Source organism: Acartia tonsa, chromosome 14 (assembly GCF_053477335.1).
Source record: "Acartia tonsa isolate MP-2025a chromosome 14, ASM5347733v1, whole genome shotgun sequence".
Lineage (NCBI taxonomy): Eukaryota > Metazoa > Arthropoda > Copepoda > Calanoida > Acartiidae > Acartia > Acartia tonsa.
This window is the reverse complement of record NC_137273.1, coordinates 1,529,947-1,545,231: the sequence shown is the minus strand read 5'-3', so window position 1 is coordinate 1,545,231 and position 15,285 is coordinate 1,529,947. Positions and strand designations below refer to the sequence as shown.

At 32.3% G+C, this 15,285-nt stretch overlaps 2 protein-coding genes across 2 annotated transcripts in view; one reads left to right on the top strand and one right to left on the bottom strand.

The window, feature by feature from the left end:
- Positions 1-15,285, top strand: part of LOC145306157 (putative chitinase 2) — an 86,565-nt gene that overhangs the window by 22,688 nt on the left and 48,592 nt on the right. Inside the window, exon 3 of the mRNA XM_080148135.1 lies at positions 1,054-1,120. Coding sequence (XP_080004261.1) covers positions 1,054-1,120 — 67 coding nt within the window. The remainder of the gene's footprint in view (positions 1-1,053; positions 1,121-15,285) is intronic.
- The window catches only part of LOC145306160 (uncharacterized), a 287,293-nt gene continuing 281,468 nt past the window's right edge, over positions 9,461-15,285 (bottom strand). Inside the window, exon 7 of the mRNA XM_080148139.1 lies at positions 9,461-9,482. Coding sequence (XP_080004265.1) covers positions 9,477-9,482 — 6 coding nt within the window. The 3' untranslated portion in view covers positions 9,461-9,476. The remainder of the gene's footprint in view (positions 9,483-15,285) is intronic.

Sequence of the window (15,285 nt, the reverse complement as noted above, 5' to 3'; positions counted from 1 at the left end):
CCAAAATAATACCTTCTGTTGGTTTAATTAATTGGCGGAAAAGTTTTTACACAAGCTGATGAAAGAAAGAACGTTTTTTTTGAGTACCAGTGAAATTTACAGTCCAATTTCCCCTCCCTCCCTGCAGTTTCTAAGCTTTGTGACGTCATAGGTAGGGTTAGTCAGCTTAAATATTGTATTTAGATGGTTTTGTTATTAATAATAAATTAGCATAAACGTATAATAGTTATTTCTCGCATCGTATTATAAACAGCTTTCCGTGGATATAGAAAGTACAATTATAAGATTAAAACCATTTTTTTTAGCCTCGGGGTGCCGAAGGCTCGGACTAAAAAAAATGGTTTTAATCTTATGATTGTACATTTTTATATTTGTAGAAAGCTGAATATAATACGATGCTAGACATGGTTTTTTCGTATGGATGAGAACCGGTTCCTATTCACCGGATTCGTATGAATACGAGAATAGTTATTTCTCGTATCGTATTATAAACGGCTTTCCCCGGATATAGAATGTACAATTATAAGATTAAAACTAGTTTTTTTAGCCCTGAGGTGCCGAAGCGACGGGCTAAAAAACTGGTTTTAATCTTATGACTACATTTTTATATTCGTAGAAAGCCGGATATAATACGATGCTAGACATAGTTTTTTCGTATGGATGAGAACCGTTTCCTATCCACTGCACTGGATTCGAATGAATACGAGAAAGATATTTACATTTTTTAATAATGTGGATTTTTAGCTTATTGTAAAATTGTTGAGATTTCTTTAATCATAGTAGAATCACATAACCGATTCTTATGAAAATTAGGCACACATATGGGGGGGGGGGGGCATCTCGGGGCTAAAAATACTGGTTTTAATCTTATAATTGTACGTTCTATATCCGCGGAAAGCTGTTTATGATACGATGCGAATAATAACTATTCTAGAATATACAAAAAGCTGTCCTGCAGTTAGCGAGATATTTCGCTACAGACAGACACACACACTAATAGAAATACATCCTCTTACTTTAATATAATAAAATTAATTTTTATTTTCTTTTCAGTGGAAACAAGTTGTCCAAAGCAACAGAGAACAGGGGAGACTACTCTGTGAGGGGGCATAATAAACAGGTAGGTTAAGCTTTTCAACCTTAATAATTTAGATTAGGGTTGGGCCGGATATCCGGCCATTTTCGATATCCGGCCGGATACCGGATATTGAAACTATCCAAACACGGGACATCCGGATGATTTCCAATGCCGGATATCCGGTTATTCGGCCGGATATCAGACTATTTTCAATATCCTGCCGGATACCGGATATCCGGCATTAGAAATTAGCCGGGTTTCCGGCTAAAAAAGTATCCTGCCTAACCCTAATTTAGATAATTAGATCCCAGGGATATTAAGACAATGGAGTTTAACTTATACCTTCTGTAGATTAGAACTCTTGATGGATAATTTATACCAACGAATTAAGATTTTAGTACCCATAGTTTTTAAGGTAATTACATTGCTTTTAAAACTTTGGGTACTATTGTAACTTTACAGTTCAATATTCCATTCCTTCCTGGGAAGTTTCTAATCCTTATAATAAAGTAGCAGGATGTCTGTTTGTCTATGTGTACCAAAGGATCTCGCTAACCGCTGAACCGATTGGGCTCTCCTTAACAGTGTACCTTCTCACAGGTCCCGGAAAGGTTTATAACTATTTTGGGGTGAAGGTACCACAACCCTCCCAAGAGAAATCACAAAAAAGTGAAAATATTTAAATTTTAGAAAGACTTGAACGCAACATAGGTAGGAATCGCAGAGACTTGAACAAAAAACCAAACATTTAAAGTGCCACTAGAGGCCTCTAGGGGGCGTAGCTGCTAGTATGGAATATAGTAAAATGTGGATATTATGTCAGCCATGGCCATTATTTTTAAAATGATATAGTCGACATAAACTAATTAGTGATCTTAAGGGATAAGACAAAGGATTAATAATTAACTGATGTACATCCCCCCCCCCATTGATGATAAACAAATATAAGAATGTATATCCATAATAATAGATTATATTATGTATTTACTCAGGGAGTGAGGGGACATTAGACTCTAAATTATACTGGTACCCAAAGTTTTATAAACATAGTATCTCTTTATCATTTTCTTAGATTTTTCGAATTTATCTTGGTTCAAAATAGTATTATCCAAACTTTTCAACCAATAGTTTTAATCTACAGAAGTGGTAATCTTGTTTATCATCATTGGGGGATGTATGTACATCAATATATCGTCCATTGTCTTATCCCTAAAGATCCCTGGCATTTACCCTGTAATAAAAGTGAATTGAATTGTAGAAATTGACATTGAAAATAAAGAAAATAGTGGGATATAGGAATAGGTCAATGGGAGAATAGTTATTTATTGTATCGTATTATAGACAGCTTTCTGTTGATATTAAAAAAAAGATTAAGATCAGTTATGTTAGACACGAGGAACCGAAGGCCCGGTCTAACAAAACTGGTATTGATTTTGTGATTATATTTAACATTCGTGGAAAATTGTCTGTAATTGGCTCAGAACCGGTTCAAATCCAGCGGATATTAATCGGTTTCGGAGCCATATAGCATAATTATTTCAATACTTAGAGTGGTATTTACACAGTAATAACTAAATTTACTAAGAATCTTAATTGATAAGACAATGGACGATAAATTGTAGTACATGCCCAATTACGCTGGTACCCAAAGTTTTAAATCATATTAGATTTGATGGGTTGGTTAGAGGTGCCCAATCTTTTCATCCTTTATCTTAATCTACGCAAAGGGTAACTTTTGTTTATCATCATTCATCATTGGATTGGGGAAGTATATAATTTTATCGTCCATTGTCTTATCCCTTAAGATCCCTGGATGATTTTACCACAATTATACATTCCTCTGTGTTTAGACGTGATTGACATTCGTTTCTTTTTTTTGTAGCGAAGCTTTTTACATAATTAGGGTCGGTCCATCCGTCAGTCCGTACGTCCGTTTGGTAGCTTTTTTACCATTAATTTAGGCTTGTTAGAATTGTCCTATCGATTTCAAACTTTGCATGATGATTCCTGTAGTAGTTAGGTACGATTTAGGGGCGTAGCAACTCTATAATCGTTACCAGAATGTTCGTACGTCCATTTATAACATGTTGATTTTTAACCTTTTTAACAACCATTTTTAATGTGATATAAATATCCAAATTTTTTTTTAATACTGATTCCTATTACAACAAGGTACAATGTTATAGGCAAAGCATCTCTATAACCAAGTCTTAAAAATGTTAATATGTCCTTAAACATATCCTCTATTTTAGCAGTTTTGCAACAAATTTACTTACAATTTTGTTTTGACTTTTATACTTTTATATTCTGATAATTAAGTTCTGACACTATACAAGTGTTGATGTTCGTTTGTTATACCGTTTTACCTACATAAAATTAGCAGGTTGTCTGCAAAGAGAGAGGGGATAAGGTCTGTTTATTACACTAGTCCCCAAATTTTTATGTTTTCTAAATTCGTTGGATTAACAAGTTTGGGGACTACAGTGAATTTTGATTGATTGGATCATTAAGTTGAGTGTATTAACGTGAAGAGGTAAGTTTGTGTATAATCATTCGGGATGTACATCAATTTATCGGCCATTGTCTTATCCCTTTAGATCCCTGGGTTGTCTACCAGTGTGTGTGTGTGTGTAGTGAAGGATCTCGCCAACTGCTTACCGATATTATTCTCCTTTACAGTGAAGCTCCTCATAGGTCCACATCGTCCCTAGAAAAAAATTATTTATTTTGATTTTTAATTAAATATACTTTGGATTTTTTTGGTCCTTGTCAATTTCTCTATTTTTGTATAATTTTCTTAAGTTTAAGGGCAAACAAAACTATAATAGTGGGAAATTGTAAACCAGGAATTTCAAGAGATAAGACAATGGACGATAAATTAATGTACCCCCTCAAATTTAACCTTTATTATAATGAAATTATAACTAAATAGCTCTGATCGTTTATTGGACATATTAGAATTGTCCTATCGATTTTAAACTTTGCATGATTATTTCTGTAACATTTAGGTACAATATTTTCAATGTCTGTCGTCTGATTTTGTAAGCTTTGCTTTTTATGGATGTTGTCATCCTTTTTTGCTAACCAATCAATTATAAGATATTTTAGTGCATTAAATTGATTAATTCAAATTATTTTTTTCTTAATAATTTTACTAAGAAAATTTTCTTTATTCGAAGTATAAAGTAATAACAAAAGAGGGCAGAGTATGTAATTTTAAATTATCCAGGGAGGGAGGGAGGGGACAATGGGTAATAAGTTACACTGGTGGTATCCAAAGTGTTATAAATCATGGTATCTTATTTGTTGGCTTGATGACTTTGAGTACCTTTTAAATTTTTAATCTGTTGGTTCTAGTAGTGTCCTAATATTTCTAATTTTGTATGTCATCATTGGGGATGTGTATCATTTCATCGTCCATTGTCTTATCCCCTAAGATCCCTAGAAGTTTCTATTTCATTGTGTTGCTTGGCCAATTTCCAATCGCTTAGGGGTAAAAAATGATCATTATGGCAGGGATCTAAAGGGATAAGACAATGGCCGAGAAATTGATGTACATCCTCAATGATGATACACACAATTACCTTTCTGTAGATTATAATTGTTGAAATGTTTAAACAGTACACACAATTCAAGTCCCCGAAGTTGTTTACTAATGTAATAAACAGTCCAATGTCCCCTCCCTCCCTGTCATTATAGACAATTTAAAACAATAAATTATAATTCCAGTATGACTTTTAAATCGATTAATATCCGCTGGATTATTACCGGTTATGTGCCATACTGAAAAATCATGTGAAGTATTATAGACAATTTTCTAGGAATAAAGAAATTATAATATTAATACCAGTTTTGTAGCCCATCCATGTTTTTTATGCATTATGTTGTCATCCTTGTTTTTTATCTTAATTTTATTTAATGAATTTTATTAATCTAAAAAATGATGTTTATATCATTTAATCCACCTGATTAATTACTTTTTCAATACCTACGCATTTTTAGTAGCGAAGCTACTCTGTACTTTGGGTATGTCTGTCCGTCTATTCTTAATTTACTTAAAGAGAGGTGTTGGGGCGTTTCTCCACCTATCATCTAAAATTTTTGTTTTATATTGTTTAAAGTTTAATTAAAGTTTTTAATCAAAAACATTGATTTTCTATTGTATATTTATTTTGTGAAAGAAGAAAGTCGCCCAAAAAAAATTCTGACGTCATAAAAATGAGGGATGAGGAGAGGAGGAAAGAAAACTCCTAAAAAAGAGATGGATAATCACTCATTTTTTTGACGTCACATGCTGATATTTTGAGCGACTTTCTCCTTTCACATTTATTTTTGTTGCATATAATTCTTTGATTAATGTTAGTTAAAGTTAGATCATATAGATGCTTTACTTATGCAATGAATAACATTTTGTCTCGTATTCATTCGAATCCGGTGGATAGGAACCGGTTCTCATCCATACGAAAAAACTATGTCTAGCATCGTATTATAAACCGCTTTCTACGAATATAAAAATGTACAATCATAAGATTAAAACCAGTTTTTTAGCCCGTGCCTTCGGCACCTCAGGGCTAAATAAATGGTTTTAATCTTATACTTGTACATTCTATATCCGGTTTATAATACGATGAAAGAAATAACTATTCTCATATTCATTCGAAACCGATTAATATCTGGTGGATTAAGTGAAAAAATTATGTTTAACATCGTATTTTATCCAAATTATTACGAATATGAAAATCTCGGGGCTTAAAACCTGGTTTTTATCTTGCAATTGTAAATTTTATATCCGCAGAAAGAAAATATTATGATGCAAGAAATAACTATTCTTAATTAAGTAAAAAAATTTTTTTTATGGGGATGAAGGTTTTTAATAAATATGTAGCATTTAATCCAGCCGTTTTCGAGATATTACTGGACATCAATTTACATTCTTCGTCAAACAAGAATGATGAATTTTACAACCTTACTAAATTTACATCACTAATGTTATATAATGAAACCAACCAATTAAAATGAATTAAAGTGCCAAAGTTTTTAAGCTAATGAAAAAGATAACATGGTTATAAAACTTTGGGTACAATAAGTCAAAACACTTTTTTTTGACACAAAAATATAACTATAACAGCGTTATATTGACCATGAAATCCAAAATGAAAATCTCCTTTTTTGGTAAAGATATCCTAATTCAAAGTTGTGTGTATATAAAAGCTAAAATATCTGCGGTATTAGTATATCAGTTTTAGAGTGCTAGGTTTTAGTAATTACACCCCCCCCCCCCGCATATTTTTAAAAGTTGATAGGGGTTAGTATTATTCTATTTTGTATTTTAGCAATTTAAAATTTCGTTTCCATGGTTAAATATTAGATTAGATGTAAAATAGATGTTTAACATAAAGAAAAAAGGAATGCTTTGGCATAAAACAGGTGCTTTAACGATTTTTTGCTAATACAACCCAACTCCTCATATAAAAGGACATTCTTACAAGATTCGATCATGTCATTCAATTGTTTCCTTACGGGTATTTTATGTGCTACGCCCCCAGCCTCTAGTGGCTTTGTCCAGGGAAATAAAAGGTTAAGACAATGGATGATAATTTGACGTACATCCCAAAGTAAAATAAACAAAATAAACTGATTTGAACTAAATGAAAGTACTCAAATGGGATCTTAGACAAAGTAGCTTCAGGACATTTACTTTCAGAACATTTATTTAAGAAAAATAATATTAACTGATAATACATAGGTGGTTTATAATTTCTTATAATTTCGTTGATTTTGCAAAAAGTGGTTGATAGATTTTTACAATTTTTGATATTTTTTTTACAATTTGTAATATTTTTTTTTACAATTTTGGTTAGGTTAGGTTATAGGCTAGGGGGCCGAGCGCTGCGGCCATGACATTTATTAACAGTGGAGGCTACTTTCCTTAGGAGGCTACTTTGTCCTGAATGAAGCTACTTTGTCCTGAAGCTACTTTGTCTTGAAGCTACTTTGTCCTGAAGATCCATCAAATGTTTATACAAAACTTTGGGTACCAAATAAATAATTCGCAGTGCAATGTCCCCTCCCTAAATTGCCCTTGCCATACAAAGACTTTTAGACATCCTGTTACTTTTACATATGGATAAAAAATCTCGATATTATTACTAAACCATTTGAGTTCTCTTTATTTCAGGGATGCTTCACTTAGGGTTGGTTTTAGTCTATTTTTTTTATTAGATTAGGTACGGTTTAAGGCTATTTTTTTTCCTTTTTCAAGTAAGGAACCCTTAGATGCTAGGGGCACAGCCGCTAGTGATGTACAAGGTACATTTTCATAAATATTTATGGATATCTTAATAGGAAAGCTTTTTTAGGGAAAAAAAAACCTTTAAAATACAATAAGACGTACATTTTTCTTTTCAAATGTAAGAAAAATCCTTTTACATTTTAAATATGTTTTGCTTATATGTAAGGTTTTTTTTATTAAATCTTGATTGGATGGTTTAAACTAGCAGTTTCTCAAAACTTCCACCAATATTTATGGTATCCAAATAGGAATGTAAATGAATTTATGTTCATTGTCTTATCCCTTTCTAATCCCTGATACTACAGCAAAGTAATTTATACCTTCCCTGGACCTATATGAAGCTTCACTGTAAAGGAAGAACCATATTGGTACAGCGGTTATTAAAATCTTAAGCCATAGGCATTTAGACATCCTGTTACTTTTTTATAAGGCTAAATATTAAAAGCAGCAATGGATATTTTTCTTGTATTCATTTGAAACCGTTTAATATCTGGTGGATTAGAACCGGTTCTCATCCATACGAAAAAACTATGTCTAGCATCGTATTATATTCTTCGGCATCTCGGGGCTAAAAAAACTGATTTTAATCATATGATTGTACATTTTATATCCTCGGAAAGCTCTTAATAATAAGATGCAAATGGTCGACATAAACAATTCATGTCAGCCTGAAATTTCTAGGTTTAACAGGGGTGTTTCAAATTATAATTAATTATTTTGGCAAATTCTCTTTATAATACATAATAGTTTAATAGCTTTGTAGCAGTGTATTATCATTTCCCCTCATATCCCCACTATCCGCATATTATCCGCACATTAACCGCATAATATCCGCACATTAGCCGCATACTATCCGCGCACAATCCGTATAATTATCCGTATATTAATACAAAAGCACAAACTGCCCATTCCACTTGTTTTTACCTCGCCCATGATAATGATGTAGCAGAAAATAGCGTAAAACCATCTTCAAATTTTAAAAAATTGAAATTTTGAGTCAAGGGGGGAGATACTCGAGGAGGGTGGAGGTACTCTCTTCCAAAACAGTTAAAAACCTTTTTTGGACCTATGGAAAGCTTTACTATAAGAAAAACCCTATCGGTTCAGTAATTAACGAGATCCTTTGTTACAGACATATAAACAATAGACAGACATATTACACAAGTCCCCAAAGTTTTATAATAACGTTTCTTATTAGTTGGAGTAAAAAATCTGGGAATGTTACTGAATTTGATAAGTTGGTTCTTTAAAATGAGTGTACAAATGTTTCAACCACTAATTGTAATCTACAGAAGGTCTTATTTTGTGTATAATATTGATCATCGCGGAAGTACATGAATGTATCGGCCATTGGTTTCTCCCTTTATATTCCTGGGATGTATATGAATTGGAAGATTTGATAGCTAACCATTTTTGCAACACATAAGGATAACGCTAAAATAAGAGGGATAGAGCTATTAAAGATTTTTAAAGACGGGCTTTGTCTGCATATTGTTTTAAATAAAAATAGCCAAAATCCTTCCATAAACCAATGAAAATCTTAGATTACGAGATCTTAGCAGAAGTACATAGAAACAGATATCATGTTACTTTAATATCCTTTTTTAATTATTTAAAAGTAACAGGAATCACTGTGTGTATGTCTGCACTGAAGGATCTCGCTAACTGCTGAAACGATATGTAGCTTCTCATATGTCTTGGTAAGGTTTATAACTATTTTGCGAGGGGGTACCACCACCCTCTCTGGAGAAAGTTTTCATGTTGAGGAACCTTTTTCTCAACTTTTTACCAATATACCTTCTTTTCGTGGCTTATAGCAAATTAGAGAATTATAAAATTTAATTGGATATTAATTTTACTTCCTTGTGTTGAAAGCGAAGCTTTTCTTTAATTAGGACCAGTCTATCTGTGTCAGTAACGGATAGCTCTTATCGTTACTTTGAGTGTGTTAGAATTGTCCTATCAATTTCAATCTTTGTATAACAATTCCTGTAACAGTTGCCAGAAAGTCCGTACGTTCATTTAAAACATTCAATTCTTGGAATAATGATTCCTCGGATAACAAGGTATTGGGGTGTTAAGTTTATTACTCTGGTACCCAAAGTTTTAAAATCACTATACCTTATTCGTTGGCTCAGAAACATTGGCTACTTTTTATTACTGAATTTTGAATATGCGGTTCGCAGGATGGGTTATTGGGCTGTTAATTACAAGTACCCAAAGTTTTATAATCTTGTAAACTTTGGGTACTTTTATTAAAGTTTTATTAGTTAGTTCACAGTTATAAGTATCTAAACGTTTCAACCATTTTTTTAAAATCTAAAGAAGGAGTAATTTGTTTATTATCAATGGGAATGAACATCAATATATCGTCCATTGTCTTATCCCTCAAGATCCCTGAAAGTTATCTCTACTTTTGACCTTGAAAAAGTGAAAATGGAAAGAAAATTTGGGGAAATCTAGTTCTAGGGGTTATGCAGGGAGATTAAGGATAAGACAATGAATTGGTTAACATCCCCACTGATGATAAACAAAATTTCACCTTCTATAGATTTAAAATATTAGTTGGAAAGGTAGGACTATTCTAGTTTAGTATTAAGTACCCAACGAATAAGATAACATTGTTATAAAACTTCGGGTACCTGTGTAATTTGTAGTGCAATGTCCCCTCCCTCCTTGGGTGGTTTGTCAACTATGCGCATTTTTGGTTGCTGTAAGATCATTTTATTTTTTTGTACACTCTGTATTTGCAGTTTTAGTCAGAGATCTAAAGGGATAAGACAATGGACGATTAATGAATGTACATTCCTAATGATGATACACAAAAGTACATGATTTTGTAGATTACAATTAATGATTGAAACGTTTCGACACTCAACTAGATTAACCAAAATTCAATGAAAGATCCCAAAGTTGTTGATCTAACGAATATGAAACCATTATTATAAATCTTTGGGACACAAGTAGAATGATGTCTGTCCGTCCGTCCGTCTGAAGCTTAAGATCTCGGTAACTGCTGAACCGATTGGATTATAATCTTCAGGTAATATACCTACTGGTACTTTGGTTTTAGGCTGTTTTCTTGGGGGATGGGACACCCCCCCCCTAATACTACAAAATCCCCCTATTTTTTCTTTTTTTAGGTACCTAATTTAAAAAAATCCTCTTTGGGTAAAGCCCCTAGAGGCTATGTACGATGCCGCTAGTTTCATTTAATAGGATAATTATATCATATTAATATAGTATATTCAGCGTGTAACCACCGCATTTCTTGCATTGTATATCATCATTCTAAAATCTTGAAAACTTTCACTCAAGCAAACCAAGTCCACGGTCGAGTTCAAATTGGGATATAGGAAGAAATAAAGAGCGAGATCTTAATGTAAAAATATAAAACAATTGCTACTTTATATCATTTAAACCTATTCCCTAATAATGATTATTTCCCTAATTTTCCGGATTCTCGTAATCATTCGAAACCGGTGGATTAGAACCGGTTCTCATCCTTACCAAAAAGCTATGTCTAGCAACGTATTATATCCAGTTTTCTACGAATATAGAAATGTACAACTGGTTTTAATCTTATAATTGTACATTCTATATCCGCAGAAACCTGTTTATAATACGATGCGAGAAATAAATATTCCTTCATTAGTGGTTCTTAGGATCTTAATGGACTAAAATAATAAAAGTTAATTTATCATATTTTACATTAATAAATAGAAACTGTAACTTTTTAAATTGATTAACCTAGCCCCATTATCCCTGTGTAGTTAAGTCGGCCGGTTGGAATTACGGTTGGCTGATTTATACGCAGACGAAAAAATCTAAAAAATGATTTCCAGTATGGCTTCATAACCGATTAATATCCGCTGGATTAGAACTGGTTCTAAGCCATACTGAAAAAATATTTATTGTATCGAATTCTATACATTTTTAACAATTATAAAAATGTACAATTACAAGATTAAAACATTTTTTTTAGGCTTCCCAAAAATCTTTTAATTTTACATTTTTATATAAGCGGAAAGCTGTTGATAATGCGATAAATAACTGTTCTTTGTTTTATAAGAACTCGAAGAGTCATTCTAAAGGTCGAACATCTTTTATTCAACGTTGAGAAACTTCAATCCTTGTCAATTTCTTTTAGCACATTTTGATACAGAAACAATAAAGCAAAATAATGATTCAAATATATTCAAAAAGCAAATTGTTGCTTTCTCATTAAAAGAGAGGAGAGAGGAGACATTGGACTATATTATACTGGTACCCAAAGTTTTGTAATAACTTGTTCATTGGCTAAAAAACTTTGGGTGCTTTCCTTGATTTTGATTAGTCAGTTTTAAACTAATAATGTTTACACATTTTTCAACTAATGATTATGTTCTACAGAAGGAGTAATTTTGTATAAATGAATTGGGGATGTACATAAATTTATCGTCCATTGTCTTATCCCTTAAGATCCTTAATAATTGTACTTTTACTAATGAATAAATCAAAATGAAACAAGTTTGTTAATCTGAATTTCTAATCACACCCCTACAAATATAAGTTTACAAAACCACTTGAGAACTACTAAAATAACCCGCGAATCTGCTTGTCGTCGGGGAGGTGATAGGTTCGTATCTCGGCCCGACAACGCGTTATATCTAAAGACGTTAAAAATGGTTCCTACTGCTGCTATATCAAGTGCGCGACATAACTAGTTATAATAAGGGGAATGCCTTGGCCCATTAACAATAGCAACTCATTACCATGCAAAGATAAGACTTCTCGGACAAATGTCGAGTAATCAAAGGGTTGGTTGTCAGTTGGATGTTAAAGTAACGCATCCCATCAACTAAAGCAAAATGAGATCTGTATGTCTGCTAAGCAGATTAATCAACAATTTTGAGGGAATTTTTCCATTGATCCAAGGGAAATTTTTTGCATATTTAAGGGTTGTAATAACCAATCAAATTTCAATTTAAGTCCCAAAAAGTTTTTAAGCCAATAATAAGAGATTGTACTTATAAAACATTGGGGACCAGTTTAACCAATGTTTCTTTTTCTGGATACAATTATAATACCTTCGTTTGGCTGAAAAAAACTTTTGGTACTTAAATTTTATATGTTGGTAACTTGGTTCAGCCAAATAATTCTAATCTATAGAAAGGGTAATTTTGTTTATCACGTATATTAAATCATCGTCCATTGTCTTATCCCTTAAGATCCCAGGCATAATCTGAATAGGTGGTAGAAAGATTTGAACATGTCTTTATCTTGTGTAAGTTACATGTTACGTTTCCTCCTGACGGCAAATTACACAACCGACAAACTGACAGACCATAAAATTCTATTCATATACAGAGAGAGAGGAGACAGTTGGCTGTTTATTACACTAGTCCACTAAGTTGTATAATAACGTTCTCTTATTTGTTGCCTTTAAAACAATGGAGACTTTAGTGAATTGTGATTAGTTGGTTTATTATGTTTAGTGCTACATGTTACAACACTTATTTTAAAGAAGGGGTAATTTTGTGTATCACCATAGGGAATATATATCAATTTATCGGCCATTGTCTTATCCCTTTAGATCCCTGATATTTATATTATAACGACAGGGAGGGAGGGGACATTAGACAAAAGGGGTAGTTTTGTTTATGATCATTGGGGATGTACACTTAGACTTCAAAGGGTGGTTTACCCCACTCACTCATTCAAACCCCTTATTTTACCACCCTCAAAATTCTAAAAAGTATATTAGATTACCCCCCTCAAACCTTTGAACCCCCCTGATAATAAAAAACTTAGACGTCCCTGGATGTATATTAATCGTTTATTGTCTTATCCCTTAAGATCCCTGCAGAAAATATTATTTTAAGAATAATTAACTTAAATCTAAATATGCAAATTTTCCTCTTTAAACAAATTGGTTGAAAAGATTTTTAAAATAATTAATTAAAATGTTTTGGTACAATTCCCAGAGATCTAAAAGGATAAGACAATGACCGATAAATTGATGTACATTTCCAATGATGATACCCAAAATTACCCCTTCTATATATTACAATTAGTTGTTGAAACATTTAGACACTGAACTTAATGAGCAAACCAATAAAAATTTAATAAACGTCCTTAAAGTTGTTAAGCTAATGAATAAGAAATCGTCATATCAAAACAAATAGGTAATCTGATAAGAGTAAAAGTATTTTCAGATTAAAAACTAAATTAATCTTTTTTGATAAAATTAATAGGTAGCTTCCTTCATTATTAGAATAACATTATTAAATAATATAAAAAGATTTATAGAGTAGCTTCGCTACTAATTTTGAATTTTTAAGTTTTTATTTTGCAAAATAACTTATTTTTCAGTTCTTTGATGTTTTGGTTATATTTCACGTCCGCAGAAATTCCATGTATTTTCAAGTAAGGCTTCGATTAATATCATGCAGCTAAATTAGAATGGAGTCGTGGCCATACTGAAAAATCATGTATAGTAGATGTATTACCGACAATTTTGCACGAATATTAAAATACAAATCATAAAATTAATGCCTTAAAGTAGTAAGGTTTTTTTTGTTTGTTTGTCTGTACTCATTAACCACTGAACCGATTAAGTTTCCATTAAAAAGATGCTTTATATAAGTCCTGGTGGTTCAAATCAAATGTGGATGGTTTTAGGCTATTTCTCTTATTCTTTTAGGCGTTGTTAAATGAAATTCAGATGCTTTACTTAAATAGAAGAGGAAAGCCTTGACAAAAATGGGAGAAAAAGGTTGTGCAATCATAGAGTTTGTTGTCTGCAATATTTGGGATGTTAGTGCCTTAGGACTTTTCTTTATAACAGTTATCAAAACAGGTTTAAAGAGAGAAGAATGCGATTTTTATAGTTTTTGGGAACACGATTGAACACCAATGTTTTATTTGCATGCTAGTTACTCAGATGTTTTATGCTTATCTAGATTTCAGGGAATTAGGGGATAAGTTTTTTTTATTCTTCAAAATTATATAACATAAAATTACTTACCCTTATATATTTTTATTTATATTTTACTGACAGACATACAAACAAACATATTCACATATATACATACAGACGGACAATCAGACAGACCAGGGATCTAAAGGGATAAGACAACGGCCGATACATTGATATACATTCCCAATGATGATACATAACATTACTCCTCATTACTTCAACTAATAAGAAAACAATTATAAAACTTTGGGGACTAGAGTTATAAACAGCCCATTGTCTCCCCCCCTCCCTCTATCTGCAGTCAGATATTAATACAGATAAACTTACATAAAGACAGACATACATACATACGGACAGAAGAAAGAAAGAATTTCTAGTCCAGTGTCAAATCCCTATATTCTAGATAAAATTGTATGTTTATGAGCAAAAAAGCTGTGCCTTAAATTCCGCATGAAGATTTAGGTGGCTATTTCCCATATCATTTATTGGTCAGTTTATTCATTTAGTAGAAGGGGAGGTAAAAGTGAATGGAGGGAGGGGGGGTATGATTGTTTTAGCCAGCTGCGATTATTACTTACCTGATAATCTGGTGTAACATCCAAGTGATTTTAGATTGATTTATAAATCGCATATGTAGTTAATATTTACACATTAAACCTTTGTTAATCGTATGCAGAAGTTAAGAACCATATCAGTTCAGCGGTTAGTGAGATCTTAAGGTACACATAGACACACGGACATCCAATGGATCTAAAGGGATAAGACAATGACCGATAAATTGATGTACAACCAAAATGGTGATACACAAAATTACCCCTTCTGTAGATTAGAATAACTGGTTGTGAAACTTTTGAACACTCAATTTGATAAACCAACCAACCAAAGTTGTCAAGCCAACAAATAAGAAAACGTTATTATAAAACTTTGGGGACTAGTGTAAAACACAGCACATTG